Below are 16,578 nucleotides of genomic sequence, written 5' to 3'. Positions count from 1 at the left end.
TAAGGATTAGGGTGAGGAGGGCAGAGCGAACATGTTCTTCCTCCCAGAAGATAGAAATAAAATGGCATATTAGAGGAATTTAAAAATCGTAATCAGAGAGTAGACGAAGAGTGGGAGCATTACGAAAAATGAGAATGAAAAAGTAATGGGGATGCGGGTGTATGTGGTGGAGGTATATTATGGAACTCCTCATCTTGGCTGCCTAGATGGCAAGAAATTGCAAGACATAGTGTGGTTGGTAAGAAGATAAGCCCTAGAGCTGTATTGTCCAGTGCGTTAGCCAGTAACCACATGTGGCTATTTAAATTTGAATTAAAGTAAGATTAAGTAAAAATTCAGTTCCTCCATTGCACTAGCCATATTTCAAGTACTCAATCACCACCTGTGGCTGTGGCTACCATATTAGATAGTGCAGATATATGACATTTCTGTCATTACAGAAAGTTCTGTTGGATGGCGCTGCTCTGGACCACAAAAAGACCTTCAATTCTAATCCGCATCCCCATTACTTTTTCATTCTCATTTTTCATAATGCTCCCATTCTTCGTCTACTCTCTGATTATGATTTTTAAATTCCTCTAATATGCCATTTTATTTCTATCTTCTGGGCAGAAGAACATGTTCGCTCTGCCCTCATCACCCTAATCCTTTGCCTAACTTCTACTCATTTTTCAGGTTTCAGCCAAAGAGTCACTTTCTCCAAAAAGCCTCTGCTAACCCCCAGCAGCGGGAAGCCCCTGAAGTTAAGCTGTCTGATAAACCTGAAAAATGCAGATGAAGAGGCTACATTCTCCCTATTTTAAAACGTTGGATTAATGAAGAAGACTATATCATGGATCTGATTTTTTATTTTGATTAAAATGGTTTATGAGAAACAGTGCTTTTCAAGACTACATGTCAGGGAGGAAGTACAAGCCCTAGGGTTTAAGATTATGCTAGTAGAGATTTAAAGGTAGTAGTATTTTTATTAGAATTGGTACTGGTTTTGTTTTGTTCTGGTTGTAATGTTCCATAGATTTTGAATGGTCTATCCCTTAATCATGTTTGTTGCATAAGCACCTCTTATTTCTATGTATCTTGAGAAAGTAAGATTTTTCAGGAAAGCATTTTTGGTATTATAACAGAAATATCTGTATTGGGGTGAGACCTTACATGAATAAGAAGCTTTAAGAACTATTTCATGAATTTATGGAACTGCAAGCTTTATTTCTTTTTTTTTAATTTTTAATTTTTTGAGACAGAGTCTTGCTCTGGTACCAGGCTGGAGTGCAGTAGCGCAATCTCGGCTTACTGCAACCTCCACCTCCCAGGTTCAAGCAATTCTCTAGCCTCAGCCTCCTGAATAGCTGGGACTACAGGCATGCATGCCCAGCTAATTTTTGTATTTTTTTTTTAAGCAGAGACAGGGTTTCATTATGTTGGCCAGGATAGTCTCTATCTCTTGACCTTGTGATCTGCCCACCTCAGCCTCCCAAAGTGCTGGGATTACAGGCCTAAGCCACCATGCCCAGACTTTTTTTTTTTTTTAAACCTATCTAAACTTTTTTTTTTTTTTTTTTTGAGAGGGACTCTCACTCTGTCACCCAGACTGGAGTGCAGTGGCACAATCTCAGCTTACTGCAACCTCCGCCTCCCGGGTTCAAGTGATTCTCCTGCCTCAGCCTCCTGAGTAGCTGGGATTACAGCCATGTGCCACCACGCCTGGATAATTTTTGGACTTTAGTAGAGATGGGGTTTCACCATGTTGGCCAGGTGGGTCTTGAACTCCTGACCTCAAGTGATCCCCCTCTCTCAGCCTCCCGAAGTGCTGGGATTACAGGCGTGAGCCACCATGGCTGGCCCTTAAACCTGTTAAACATTTTAATGTCTCTTTCCTCATGAGATTTTCTGACTGTTGGCCTTCCTCTATCTCAAACACCATCACTTGACCTGCAGTTCCAAATTGTTAACCATGTTACTACCACTGCTCTATATTAAGATCCTTTCTGGTCACTCCTCATTCTTTGCTCCTTTGAAGCTCCTTTTTCCTTTAATGAATTGCAGGTGGATTCCAAAAGGAGGCAATGACAGGTTTGTCATGGTTCCACATGATTTCTCTAAATATGTATGTGATTTCACACACTTTTGCTGGCTGCAGATATAAGAATATAAAGCACAGGGCTAGACTCAGTGGCTCACATCTGTAATCCCAACACTTTGGAAGGCTGAGGTGGGTGGATCATCTGAGGTCAGGAGGTCGAGACTAGCCTGGCCAACATGGTGAAACCCCATCTCTAGTAAAATGCAAAATTAGCTGAGCATGTTGGTGGGTGCCTGTAATCCCACATACTCGGAAGGCTGAGGCAGGAGAATCATCTGAACCTGGGAGACGGAGGTTGCAATGAGCCGAGATTACACCATTGCGCTCCAGCCTGGGCAACAGAGCGAGACTCTGTCTCAAAAAAAAAGAAAAAAAAAAAAGGAATATAAGGCATAGTTCTTAATTTGGAACATATAATCCAAATGACCACTTTATATTTGCACAGCTGTCTTTAACACTATCCTTTGACAACTTTTCCTAGGTATGGTTCTTTCATTCTGTCTTATATTTTCCGTAGCAATAGAAATCTTTAAGAAGCTATCCATCATGTATGACTTTAGGATTGGTAGAATAGAGTAGGACCAGTAACTTGCAGGCTATCTACCGCTAGTCAAATAATAGGAAACTAAACATAGCTGGGAAATTACCAGGACAATTGCTTGGCAAGCATTTATTCATTTCATATACTGATTGCCTAATATATATGTTAGCACTATTCCAAACATTGGGGAAACCTTTATAAATAAAATACATTTTGTCCCTTAAGGTACTCACAATCTTCTCAGAGAGACAGATCCATAAACTACTATGATATGCAATGAAAGTGACTTAAAACAGTGCAAAATAAAGATGTTCAAGTATGGTGAGATCTCAGGGAAAGGAGCATTTCTGGTTAGAGAATTGGGGAAGGTTTCCCAAAGGAGATGAGTGTTGAGGCAAGCTTTAATGGATAAACGAATAGGCATTTATCAGATGAAGAAAAGTATGTAGAGTGAAGCAACTGCAATTATCTATTTCCTACTAAGGTTATAGATACGTCAAGTTTAAATAATTTTGGGGTTGAGAGAGCATCACTATTTTCAACCTTCTTGATCTTCATTTTTTAATGTGTAGTATTAATTCCTTTAAGTTTATAAAAACAGAACCTTTCTGGACTTAAATTTAATCAGCTTTTATTTTCTTTGTCTGCTTTTTAAATCAGGTGCCAAAGAGCAGAATCAAAGATGGGTCTCTCATGGGAAGGAGGGGAGAGAATATAGTCTCCCTTGTTGTTTTAGAATTACCCTTCTACGGGTCAGAGAGAAGTGATGTGATATTTTAGAACCTGAAAGAAATGTGTTCTCTCCCCTACCATCTTTTTTAAAAGAAGTGTTTGCCTATAAAATATTTGCTTAATCAGATTTATCTGTTCCTTGGCTACTTTGACTTTATGCTTTTTGTCTTTTATTTTAAAGGGCTGCTTTGTTTTTAAGCCAAACTCCAAAAGGAGAAAGATCTCTGTGCCAATAGGTAAGATGTCCAAATATTAAATTTTTTATTCCCTACCTTCTTAAACTGTTAAGAACTAACCCTAATTGAATTTAGTAATTCTCTTGTCTGAGCTTGGCTTACTTGCCACGTTGGTGTGGCACTTATTTTCCAAGGCATTGGTCAAAAATATAAGAGGACACCCCACGGCTCTAATTGAAAAGGGAATCTAAATACAACCTCCAAAGGTAAGCTGGAAAGTAAATTTCCTTTAAAGGATATGCTGCCATTCTTTAAAAGAGATTGTCTTTTTGATTACTTCTCTGCCATTTTATTTTATTTCCAACTTTAGAAATGAAAGTGATTTTCTACTAGAGAAGCATTTGGACCCTTCATTAAGTAATCAAAACAATAAATACTGACTGGCAACCCAGATGCCTAACGATTGGGAAAATGTTATATAGAAAACAAAATGATAGGCCAGGTGTGGTGGCTCACACCTGTAATACCAGCACTTTGGGACGTCAAGGTGGGCAGATCACCGGAGGTTAGGAGTTCAAAACCAGACTGGCCAACATGACAAAACCCTGTCTCTACTAAAAATAGAAAAATTAGCCAGGCGTGGTGGTGGGTGCCTGTAATCCCAGCTACTCAGGAGGCTGAGTTAGGGGAATTACTTGAACCCAGGAGGTAGAGGTTGCAGCAGTGAGCCGAGGTTGCGCCACTGCACTCCAGCCTGGGCAAAAGAGGGAAACTCCATCTCGAAAAAAAGAAAAAGAAAAGAAAATGATAATTGGTAGCATAGGAAAACCTAAGAAAGGAAATGATTATAAATTTGTATATATTTTCTAATGAAAATTGTATAAACATTATTTTTGTGATAACATGGTATTTATGGGGAGACTTGAATATGCTTAAAAATTTTGATGTGATATTCCATTTTATGAATGAATTTGGGAAAGAAAATTAAAGCAATCATCTGTATGGAACATATAGGAACTTAGGGCTTAGTGACTACATGTGTGTTAAGTAGAATATGACCTGTTCTAATTTAGGGATAAATGCTGTGCATATCAATACATGTTGAGAAAAAAACCCAAGGTCTTGGATCTCTTACAGTAATTCTACCTGCTAGAGCACAGGGTTATCGAATCACCTGGACTACAAGTAAAGGAATTTGGAGTGTGATCCTAAGCCTGACTAGCTCTATGGCTTTGGCCCTGTTGTTTAACCTTTCCCTAGGTCTCTTCATCTGTAAAATGAGAAACTATACTGGCTTATCACTAAGATTTCTCCCTATTCTCATTTCATGTCTCTAAAAGCTAACATGTAGAGCTTTCTAAGACTGTACATAAATACCATGTGAAGAAACTGTGTTATTGTGGATTGTTACCACCTTGGGCTTGTAGTTTGTGTTCCAGAACTCCTATCTCTTGCTAGCCTGAGGGAAGGGAAAGGCTGAGAATGAGTAGCAGAAGACTCTACTCTCACAACGGCTGCATATTTTCAAGTGGCCCAAATTTGCTCTCTGTTAATCTTCACTTCCTTTCCACCAGTTTGCACCCTCTATCCTCTCTCGTAAGCCCAGGGGTCCCACACAGTTCTCAATCGTTCTTTATTACAACTAAAACAGATTTGTTAAATTATTGGATTTTAATCACTCATAGACACATATGATATTAAGGAAGTGGATTTTTATCACTCAGACACATACACCCTCACACACTCACATACCCATGCGAGTAAGAGAGGAAAGACATTTCTTTGGTTTTGTTTATTTGTTTATTTTAGAGACAGGGTCTCAGTCTTATTACCCACACTTCAGTTCAGTGGCACAATCATAGTTCCTGCAGCCTTCAAAACCCCTGGGCTTAAATGCTTCTCCCACCTCAACCTACCAAGTACCTGGGACTGCAGGCATACACCATCATGCCTGGCTAATTATTTTTTAAAATTTTTGTAAAGACGGGGGCCTCACTTTGTTGCCCAGGTTGGTCTTGAACTCCTGGACTCAAGTGATCCTCCTGCTTCAGCCCTCAAAGTGCTGGGATTACAGGTGTGAGCCATCGTGCCCAGCCTAATTTGTTTGGTTGGTTTTTGGTTTTGGGGTTTTTTTTGAGGCAGAGTTTAGCTCTCTGATCTTGGTGTGATCTCAGCTCACTGTAACCCTGTCTCCCAGGTTCAAGTGATTCTTCTGCCTCAGTCTCCCGAGTAGCTGGGACTACAGGCATGCGCCACCACGCCTGGCTAATTTTTGTATTTTTTATAGAGAAGGGGTTTCACTATGTTGGCCAGGCTGGTCTCAAACTCCTGCCCTCATGATTTACCCATACCTCGGCCTCCCAAAGTGCTGGGATTACAGGTGTGAGCCACCGTGCCCTGCTGTTTTTCTTTTTCTTTTTAAGGCAAAAACAACACAGGTTGTCTTAAAGTCCCAGTGGTTTCTTGGGATGAAGTAGGGGGAATTGACTGCAAAAAGGCAAGAGGGAACTTTCTGGAGTGATGGAAACTTTCTCTGTTGAGAGAGTGGTTATGTAAGTATATACTTGGGTCAAACTGTTAAAATGGTTGTGTTGAATTATTTGTAAATTATACCTCAATAAAATTAATAAAGATACTGTCTTCCCTTTTTTCATGTATATCCTGATATTTGTTTAGTGATCAAATTAAGAAGACTTGACTTCTTCAATCAAATCCAGTATTACTGTCAGAAAGTACTTATTCCACTGGTTCTCAATCATAGCTGCACATTAGAATCATTTGGGGAACTTTGAAAAAGTCTTAATATTTATAGAATTGTAGATGCATATATAGTTACATGGAATACTCTTTAACCGGCTAAGTACCCTTCCACCAGTTATCCCAGTGGTAGTATCTTACATAACTATAATACAGTGTTACAACTAAGAAACTGATATTAATGCAATCTATTGACCTTATTAAATTCCAACTTGTGGATCTTTTAAAAAATACAGGTTGAAAGTTTCTTATCCCAAAATCTTGGGACCAGAAGTGTCTTAGATGTTGGAATTTTTTCAGATTTTGAAATATATGCATGTATGTAATGAGATAATCTTGGGAATGAGACCCAAGTCTCAAAATAAAATTTATTCATGTTTCATATACACCTTAAACATATAGCCTGAAGCTAATTTTACATAATATTTTAAATAATTTTGTGCATGAAACAAAGCTTTGGCTGTTTTTTGAACCCGACCTGTCACTTGAGGTCAGATATGGAATTTTCCACTTCAGGCATCATGTTGGTGCTCAAAAAGTTTCAGATTTTGCAGGATTTCAGATTTTTGGATTAGAGCTGCTTAACCTGTACCAATGCCCAGACCCTAACCCAGATGAATTGAATCAGAATCTCAAGAGTGGGGCCTAAGTGCTAGAATTTTTCAAAAGCTCCTCACGGGGTTATTGAGTATTTACATTCAATATTCAGCACTGTGAAAATTCATTCCAGTGGAAAAATTATGATATAGAATTAAGCATACCCATGTACTAGTTTTGAATCGAAAAAAGAAAAAATGAACTATGCCATTGTTTGAGTAAGGAAATAAATGGATAACTTGAATATATAGAATAGGATTTTTTTAAAGTGATGACACACATACATATATTTAAAAAGGGATGTGATCTCGCTGTGTTGCCCAGGCTGGTTTTGAACTCCTGAGCTTAAGTGATCCTCCTACCTTTGCCTCCCAAAGTGCTGGGATTACAAGCATGAGCCACCATGCCTGGCCACAAATTTCTTTAATGTTGCAGATTGTTCAACTTAGTAGAAACAGGTTGGTGAAAATTCAAGACTTGTTCCCCCATTATCATTAGGGTCACATAGTGTGCAGTGACATCTAATATCATCAGCAATGTAATTATAACTAATAAATTGTTAAAATTTCTTGGGTGTTTACCATGTGCCAGACTGTTTTTATTTTTTGAGACAAGACCTCACTCTGTCACCCAGGCTGGAGTGCAGTGGCACATTCATAGTCCACTGCAACCTTAAGCTCCTGGGCTTAAGGGATCCTCCTGCCTTAGCCTCAGCTGGGACTACAGGCGCATGTCACCTTACCTGCTAATTTTTTTTTTTTTAAGGCGAAATCTCACTTTGTTGCCCAGACTGGTCTCAAATTCTGAGCTCAAGCAGTCCACCTGCCTTGGCCTCCCAAAGTGCTGGGATTACAGGCCCAGACTATTTTAATCATTTTATGTGTGTTAATTTGTTTAATCACCTCAGCAAACTATGAGGAATGGATTATTGTCATCATTGAAATGTATGAGGATACACAGAACTTTCTCAGTGTTATTATGTTAGTAAATGATAGAGCTGGGATTTGAACCCAACCTGTCTGATTCCAGAGCTCATGATTTATCTGTAACTTAATACTGCCTCTCATTTTATGAGGTCAAGTTTCAACTTAGAACTTTTTGTATTGAATTTAAGCTATAACTTATTAGGACTGGTTTATAATTTTTAGTACTAGTAAATCTTATGTGTATAATTATATAATTTGAACTTTGCTTTAGAAGTTTATTAGGCTTTTTTTTCTTTTTTTCATTATGTGGCTCTAAGACCAACAGATAGTGTTATAATATGAAAATATTTGAGGCATTGACCCTGATTGTAAGGCAGATGGAGCAGGAATGAGGGAAACATATCCAGACTTGAGCACTTGCCTTCACTGGCTTCAGTTGTTGAAACAGATTGCCTGAAGAAGTAGGAAGATGCTCTACATTTTGCCTACCATCTGTCCCAACTTAAGACACTTAGGCACGTAATTAAGACTGGTAACTCTCCCTCTCCTCAGTATTCTGTGGATGACTGCATATCTAGTAAAACAACTGGGTAGGAACTGGAGAGAGACTGGCAACAGCACTGGCACTGTAGGCGATATTCACACTGAAGTATAGCACCATGAATGGGAGCCGAGGCAGGTGGAAACCTGGCAACAGTGAAGGTTTATATTCTTCAGTGTAGTTTTTACATTTACCTACCTGATCTGTAAAAGACTGAGAGAAGTCATGGTATCAGGTTAAAGTATCCTACTGCTGTGTTTCCCAATTTCTAAGAGGGTTTTCATATGTATTTTGATGCAGCATTATTCTGCACATAAATATCATGTCTTGATTTGCCACTTTCACATTATACTATGACTTTACCTGTTAATGTAAAGTGACTATTTTTGTTCTTTTTAAAGCTACCTTGTTATTCTGCTTTGTCTCTCTCTCTTTTTTTTTTTTTTTTTTGTTTTGAGCTGGAGTCTCGCTCTGTCGCCCAGGCTGGAGTGCAGTGGCACAATCTCAGCTCAATTGCAACCTCAGCCTCCCGAGTAGCTGGGACTTCAGCCACGTGCCACCACACCTGGCTAATTTTTACATTTTTAGTAGACATGGGTTTCACCATGTTGGCCAGGTTGAACTACTGACCTCGTGATCCTCCCACCTTGGCCTCCCAAAGTGCTGGGATCACAGGCATGTGCCACTGTGCCCAGCCTGCTTTGTCTTATAATAATAATGGTGTCATGCCTGGCCTGCTTTGTCTCTTAGTAATAGTGACTTATAGCTGGGTACGGTGGCTCACCCCTGTAATCCCAGCACTTTGGGAAGCCAGGGTGGGTGGATCACTTGAGGTCAGGAGTTCAAGACCAGCCTGGCCAACATGGTGAAACCCCATCTCTGCTAAAAAATACAAAAATTAGCCGGATGTGGTAGCAGGCACCTGTAATTCCAGCTACTCTGGAGGCCTGAGGCAGCAGAATCACTTCGACCTGGGAGGTGGAGGTTGCAGTGAGTCAAGATCAATAATGTGTCTCTTTGCTTTCTTTTTTGTTGGCATTTTAATTTTATAACTTTGTCCGCCACTTTACCATATGATGACCTCAGTGTATTCTAAGGCTTTTGATAAAATTAAAAATCAATAGTTGCTAAAAACTCTGAGTTAACTGATTAGAAGTTCCTTAACATGAAAGTGAATTTCTATTCCAAATTGTCAGTTAAGATTCAAACTTCATGGTAGAATACTAGCAGCAGAAATTTAATATCATGAACACTCCAGTTGTTACAATAAAATACTTAACAGTAAACAACAAGAAATATGAGAGCAAGTAGAAAACTATAAGGAATCTAAAATATTTGATTAAGAGACCTGTGATACTGGGGTTGGGATTTTTTAACATATTAAAGATGTTATTTTTCCCCAAATCAATCTGTAAATCTGATTTTATCTAGTCAAATGCCAATAAAATTAGCTTTGAGCAAGTGACAGGATTACTATAAAATTAATTTGAAGAAATGGCTTAAATATTTTTGAAAAAGAATAACAATGTTTGGGGGCAGTGGGAAGAAGACCAGGCCAGGCACAGTGGCTCACACCTATAATCCCAGCAGTTTGGGAGGCCAAAACGGGCAGATCACTTGAGTTCAGAAGTTTGACACCAGCCTGGCCAACATGGTGAAACTCCATCTCTACTAAAAATACAAAATTAGCCAGGCATGGGGGCAGGCGCTTGTAGTCCCAGCTACTTGGGAGTCTGAGGCAGGAGAATCACTTGACCTTGGGAGGTGGAGATTGCAGTGAGCCAAGATTGTGCCCCTGCACTCCAGTCTGGGTGACAGAGTAAGACTCCATTTCAAAAAAAAAAAAAAAAAATTCAACTTCTGTCACTTACTGTGTGACTTTGCACACAAGGTTTATAACTTACACTGTGTGAAAAAAGAAACTGACATTTCTTTCTGTTTTTAGAGGATTATTTTAACAAAGGGAAAAGTGAGTCTGAGGACAGTAAGCTTCGATTCGAAACTTATCAGTTGTTATGGCAGCAGATGAAATCTGAAAATGAGGTGAATACTTTTTTTAATAACTTTTCTGTAACATTGTAAGTCTCATTTTTGTTGCTTCTCATCTTCCTTTCCACCAGTTTACAAGAGAATTGATGAAATATAGGAAGTATTGGTGAAGCATAACCTGTGTATCATTAAAAAAACAACCATAATCCAGCCTAGGTAACTTGGTGAAACCCTGTTTCTACAAAAACTACAAAAATTAACCAGGAATGGTGGTGTCCACCTGTAATTCCAGCTACTTAGGAGGCTGAGTTGGGAGGATCACTTGAACCTGGGTGGTAGAGGTTGCAGTGAGCCAAGATAGTACCACTGCACTCTAGCCTGGGTGACAGAGAGAGACCCTGTCTCAAAAACAAAAATGAACAAACACTCATATTTCTTGTGAATGGAATAGATGTTTATGATAGCCGTTAAGGCAAGGAGCTTTCAAATGGTGACACTCAAATTATCCATTCAGGTACACAACTATGAAATCAAGCTGTTTCTAAACTCCTTTACTTTCTCATCTTTATATTTCACCTCTGAAAAATTTCTTCACTGTAGCAAATTAGAAGTTCTAGGGGCAACATTTTAGGCTGACAACTTATTTTCTTTGGCCAACACAGTGTTGTAGTTTTTGTTTTTAATTGCCTTTGGGAGGGTTATATACTTTCCAGTTTATTACTGCCACCTACCTGTCCTTACTGATTTACACCTAGTGGTTTTGCTCATTCATGTATTCCATGTGATCCCTTCAAGGTATTTGAGTTTGTGGTTTCCCATTTAGGCCCTCTTCATTTCTTAATCTGGATTGTCATAATATCCTCCTAACTGGCATTCCTGACACCACTAGCCAAATTAGAAAACACCCTCTTCAAGGCAAATGCAGCCCAATTCCAGGCAACCCCTCTAGCCCTGCTGCCAGATTAACCATTCTTAACCTTGATCTAATCATGTCTTTACTTCACATCCCTTCAGTGGTGCTCCCCAAAGGTTAAAATCCAAACCCTTTAATGTCATATCGTAAATATGTGAGACATTAAATCATATATATTTATATATAAAACATATATGTACATGTATATGTGTGTGTGTGTACATATATATATACACCTTTTTAAAATTTTTATTTTTTTGCTCTGTCACCCAGGCTGGAGTGCAGTGATATGACCATAGCTTACTGCAGCCTTGACCTCCCAGACTCTCAGCTTCCTGAGTAGCTGGGACCACAGACATGCACCACCACACCCAGCTAATTTGTTTTTTTATCTGGAAAGATGAGGTCTCGCTATGCTAACCAGGCTTGAGAGGGAATTTTTAATGGGGGAATCCAAAGCACTGATTTCTAGAGATTTAAGGAAAAAACATTTTTTAATTAGGTTCATCTTTTGATCATTTTACATTATTGAATTCATGACAATTTTCTTTCTAAAACCAGGAAAGACATCTGATTCATATTTCTAATAATAATTTTTGGTGTGTTCTTTGTAGCGACTACAAGAGGAATTAAATAAAAACTTGTTTGACAATCTAATTGAATTTCTGCAAAAATCTCATTCTGGATTCCAGAAGAATTCAAGAGACTTGGGCTGTCAAATAACACTTAGAGAAATTCCAACTGCTGCTCTTGTTCTTGGTATATATGCATATGTTTGTTCATGCATGCATCTCTGTGTATTTTGTGTTTAAAAAAAATTTTTTTTTATTGTTGAGAATAGTGGAGAAGGACCTGTTTTGATGAACCCGTTTTGTCACTTTTATTTATACAGTTAAGCCAACTATATTTTACGTATTTTCAAAAACCAATAAAAATTGTTTATATCTTTACAGATAATCATATGTTTGTAAGTTAAAAGGAATTTATCTAGCTAATGTTCTCCCCAACTTTTGGTCAGAAGGGAAAATATATTTGTTTTACTCTTTGTACATATATTACAAGAGTATATGAGATTTGATAATAAAGAAACTACCAGTGTTAGTAGATTTAGTTTTCATACTTCTTTTAGTCATATCTTCAATGGAATTTCTCTATGACCTTAATTTTATTTTCCTGTGTATAGTTTTCCAGTCTTAGATTGTTTCATTATATTTATATTAATACCTACAAGTCAGCGTTTGGATGGTTGGATTGCATATAAATTGCTTTCAAATTGCAGGTTGTAAATGTCTTAGGTACTTAAATATCCATCATTAATAGCTCATCTTTACTAAACATTTGGATTCCAGGACAATGGAAAAAATTTTTTTGGAATATTAGCAAATTTCCTTCATTCCCTTTGAAAGCAAAGTTGAATTTATTTGAGTTCCAAACATGCTCTTAATTTCACTTTCAGTTTATTCAAGATTTGTTACACTAGTTAGCTCTGAGATAAGAAATTAATTCTCAACTTCAATGTACCCACAAATAACCTCCAGGGATCTTATTAAAATGTAGATTTTGGCTAATGGGTCTGGGGCGAGGCCTGAAATTTTGCATTTCTGAAAGGGTACCAGCTGATGCCCATATTGCATCACACTAATAAGACTCAAGGGAATGATTTTTATGATGTTGTGGACCAGATTTACAATGCAATATCTAAAAACTCTTCCATTTGATGAAAAACTGAGGCCCAGTGATGACCCACTTGTACCAAGCTAATGGAAAGCATGTTTTAAAATCATTATCTGAGAAGAACATTTTTCTAGTTAAACACATTGTTGATGATCTTGTTTGCAATAGACAAGTTCATTGTTTTATAATATAAATATAATGAATATGTTATTAATAAATAGCTTATAGCCAGTCAGTGAAAGACAAGATAAACCAGCATTTTACTGAACTTCTAAATTTGTTTAGGAATGCCTTATAATCCTAGACCATAATGCATGCTAGGAATAGTTTTGATATTCTGCATTTTCAATATCCATTTAAAAAATAGCCTTCTAGTATTTTTAGGCTCTCATGGAAAAAAAATGGCTTATTATTGCTGGCGTGGATGATTCTGAAATTTTTCTTTTTTTTTTCCGAAGCAATGAGAGTTTTGCAGTTGCAACTCTTAAGCAGTTTGAAAGTGGCTGTTGCTGCTATCTGCGTAAGCACCAAATGACTGTCTAGAAATCACAGGTGGTTATGTTAGGGAAGATACCAGTTAACAGAGTTTTTTTCCAAAGTAGTAGGAAACGTTTTACTCAAAAATTTGGTAACTGTATGCAGTACCTTGAAACTCTGATTTACAGAAATGAAAACCAGGGATTCCATAAATACCAAAAGAACCAATAGTTTTACTTTTTCAAAATTTTTATGAGACGGTCTTACCATGTTTGCCAGGCCGGCCCTGAACTCCTGCTTCAGGTGATCTTCTCAAAGTACCGGGATTATGGGTGTGAGCTACTGCACCTGGCCAGTTTTAATTTCCTTAAAGAGCTCGTTATGAATTTTACAAAGCAACGAAATTACTTTTAAGATGTTTTCAAGGGTCAGCCGGGCATGGTGGCTCACACCTGTAATCCCAGCACATTGGGACGCTGAGGCGGGCAGATCACTTGAGGTCAGGAGTTTGAGACTAGCCTGGCCAACATGGTGAAACCCTGTCTCTACTAAAAATACAAAAATTAGCCATGCCTGTAATTACAGCTACTCAGGAGACTGAGGCAGCAGAATCACTGAACTTGGGAGGTGAAGGATGCAGTGAGCTGAGATTGAGTTGCTGCTCTCCAGCCTGGACAACAGAGCAAGACTCCATCTCAAAAAAAAAAAAAAAAAAGGTGTTTTCAACTACACATCCCTGTAATTTGTTTGAAAGAAGAACTGTGCTAAATATCTTTCCTGACAAATATAGTGTATGCCTTTGGATAGCTATTGTTAAAGGATATCTCCTCATTTATGTAGTACATTTTCTTGGTTTCTGTTATTAATCATTTTTTAAAATGTTTTTACTTGTTAGTTTGCTTGATAAATAGGTTTTGTCATTGTTAAATTATTATTAGTAAAAATGGTGATGTAACATTGATGTATTATCCCATAGGTGTGAATGTCACAGATCATGATTTAACATTCAGAAGTCTAACAGAGGCCCTTCAGAATAATGTCACACCATATGTAGTCTCATTGCAAGCTAAAGATTGTCCAGGTAAAATATAAATGCCATAATAACCTTGGTGAGATGTTACAGACTTCTTTCATCCTTTTCTGTCTTTTTCAGGCTTTCTTTATCCCTTTTTATTTGTGGAAAGAACACTGTGCTGTTTTTGGCACACTGTGCTGTTTAGGGGCTCTTAGAGTAATTGTGACTGTAATAGAACTCTGCCTCCCTTTGCTGTCTTTATTCTTGACCCATTTCTGTCCTATCAGCTTAACTGCTGGTAGCAGTCCAGGTATTTTGCAAGATGCATTCTTTGACCCACTGAAATGTTTAATAAGTAGAAAGACTTAAGACAGAAAGCTGAGAATTGAGGAATGTGGAGCTCTTGTTCAGTTTAAAAGCGAGTAGACTTCATGGGCTCATGTTTCAGGCATAAATCATCTTATTGTCCCACTTTGAAAAGCCACCATGGTGAAAAATAGTCCGTTGACAGACCTAATCCTAAGCGTAGAAAGCCATGAAATCATAGAGTGTTCACACTAGTATAGTAAAAAGCTCTTTTTTTTTTTTTTTTTTGAGACAGGGTCTCACTCTGTTGCCTAGGCTGAACTATAGTAGCACAATCATAGCTCAGTGCCACCTTGAATTCCTGGCCTCAAGCAATTCTCCCACCTCTGCCTCACCATAGCTAGGACTACCAGTGCATGCCACCATGCTCCCATGCTCAGCTACATTGTTTTTTGTTTTGTTTTGTTTTTTTTGGTAGAGATTAGGTCTTGCTATGTTGTCCAGACTAGTCTTGAATTCCTGGGTTCAAATAAATCCTCCTACCTCGACTTCTCAAAGTGCTGGGATTACATCTTGAGCCACTATGCCTGGCCCTAATATAGTAAAATTTGTTTGGATTTAGACTGATAAAAGAATTTTGTGGGCTTATATTGCTTTCACATTTATAAGCTAATTGAAATTAAATAAAAGTCCTTAAAGGCATCTTTAAAAATGGCTATATGAAGGATTTATAATTACTAAAATAATTTGTATGACACCTTTGATTTTTCTCAGGGACCTTGAAAATAGTTTATTGTCGAATGTAATTTAAATACATATTCCTAAGATTTATAGTTTGCATATCTACACATCTGCTTATGTGGTCTTTTCATTATAGATAATATATGTAAGTGGCCGGGAGTGGTGGCTTACGTCTGTAATCCCAGAACTTTGGGAGGCTGAGGCAGGTGGATCATTAGGTGAGGAGTTTGAGACCAGCCTGGCCAATGTGGTGAAACTCTGTCTCTACTAAAAAAATACAAAAATTAGCCAGGCATGGTGATATGTGCCTGTAATCCCAGCTACTGGGGAGGCTGAAGCAGGAGAATTGCTTGAACCCAGGAGGTGGAGGTTGCAGTGAACTGAGATCCTGCCACTGTATTCCAGCCTGGGCAAAAGAGAAAGACTCCATCTCAAAAAAAAAAAAAAAAAAAAAAATAATAATAATAATAATATACATAGGCTTTGGTCTAGTCTTAGTCTGAATTAATGAAGCTACTAATGAGCATCAACTGTTAATATGTTAAATGTTATATTAGCTATATTGATGGTACATATAAAAAAGCACATTCTACCAAAAAAAAAAGTAATATACTAAACAAGAAATTTCAAGAGCTTTAGTTTTCTTTTTAGAAGAGGCAGACATAAGCTTTCTTTTTATATTCCACAGATATAAAACATTTTTTGCAAAAGTTGGTCTCACAGTTGATGGACTGCTGTGTAGATATAAAATCCAAAGAGGAGGAAAGTGTTCAGGTGACCCAGAGAAAGAGACATTATTCAATGGATTCACTTTCCAGTTGGTATATGACTGTCACACAGGTAGATATAAACCGACAATTTTCTCCCAGGAAATTGACATATGATTGATGGGGCTTGGAATAATATTAGACGCAGTACTGTTTTCATCTAACAAGGATATGCTTCTGCAACATTAGGTGTTAATTTAAGAGTAGCTATTTATTTTTTCTAATGCTACTCAAATTTTAAAATGGTCTTTTATTAGTATGCAGCCTAATTCCTGTTAAGTGCTTAGGTATTTATAAGGTAATTACAATTTATATTATTTGGGGAGAATATTCCCTAATGACAAAA

General features: G+C 37.8%; 1 protein-coding gene across 4 annotated transcripts in view; it reads left to right on the top strand.

The window, feature by feature from the left end:
• Positions 1-16,578, top strand: part of ORC3 (origin recognition complex subunit 3) — a 63,503-nt gene that overhangs the window by 706 nt on the left and 46,219 nt on the right. For 3 of the 4 annotated variants that reach the window (XM_032275289.1, XM_032275288.1, XM_032275290.1), the window contains exons 2-6: positions 3,535-3,589; positions 10,296-10,393; positions 11,867-12,011; positions 14,380-14,484; positions 16,154-16,305. In XM_032275289.1, coding sequence (XP_032131180.1) covers positions 3,535-3,589; positions 10,296-10,393; positions 11,867-12,011; positions 14,380-14,484; positions 16,154-16,305 — 555 coding nt within the window. Of the gene's footprint in view, positions 1-444; positions 479-3,534; positions 3,590-10,295; positions 10,394-11,866; positions 12,012-14,379; positions 14,485-16,153; positions 16,306-16,578 lie in introns of those variants that run through there. The other variant, XM_032275291.1, reaches the window with a different exon arrangement.

This window comes from Sapajus apella, unplaced genomic scaffold (genome assembly GCF_009761245.1).
Source record: "Sapajus apella isolate SASKATOON/1434 unplaced genomic scaffold, GSC_monkey_1.0 scaffold6, whole genome shotgun sequence".
Lineage (NCBI taxonomy): Eukaryota > Metazoa > Chordata > Mammalia > Primates > Cebidae > Sapajus > Sapajus apella.
This window is presented reverse-complemented; position numbering and strand designations above follow the sequence as displayed.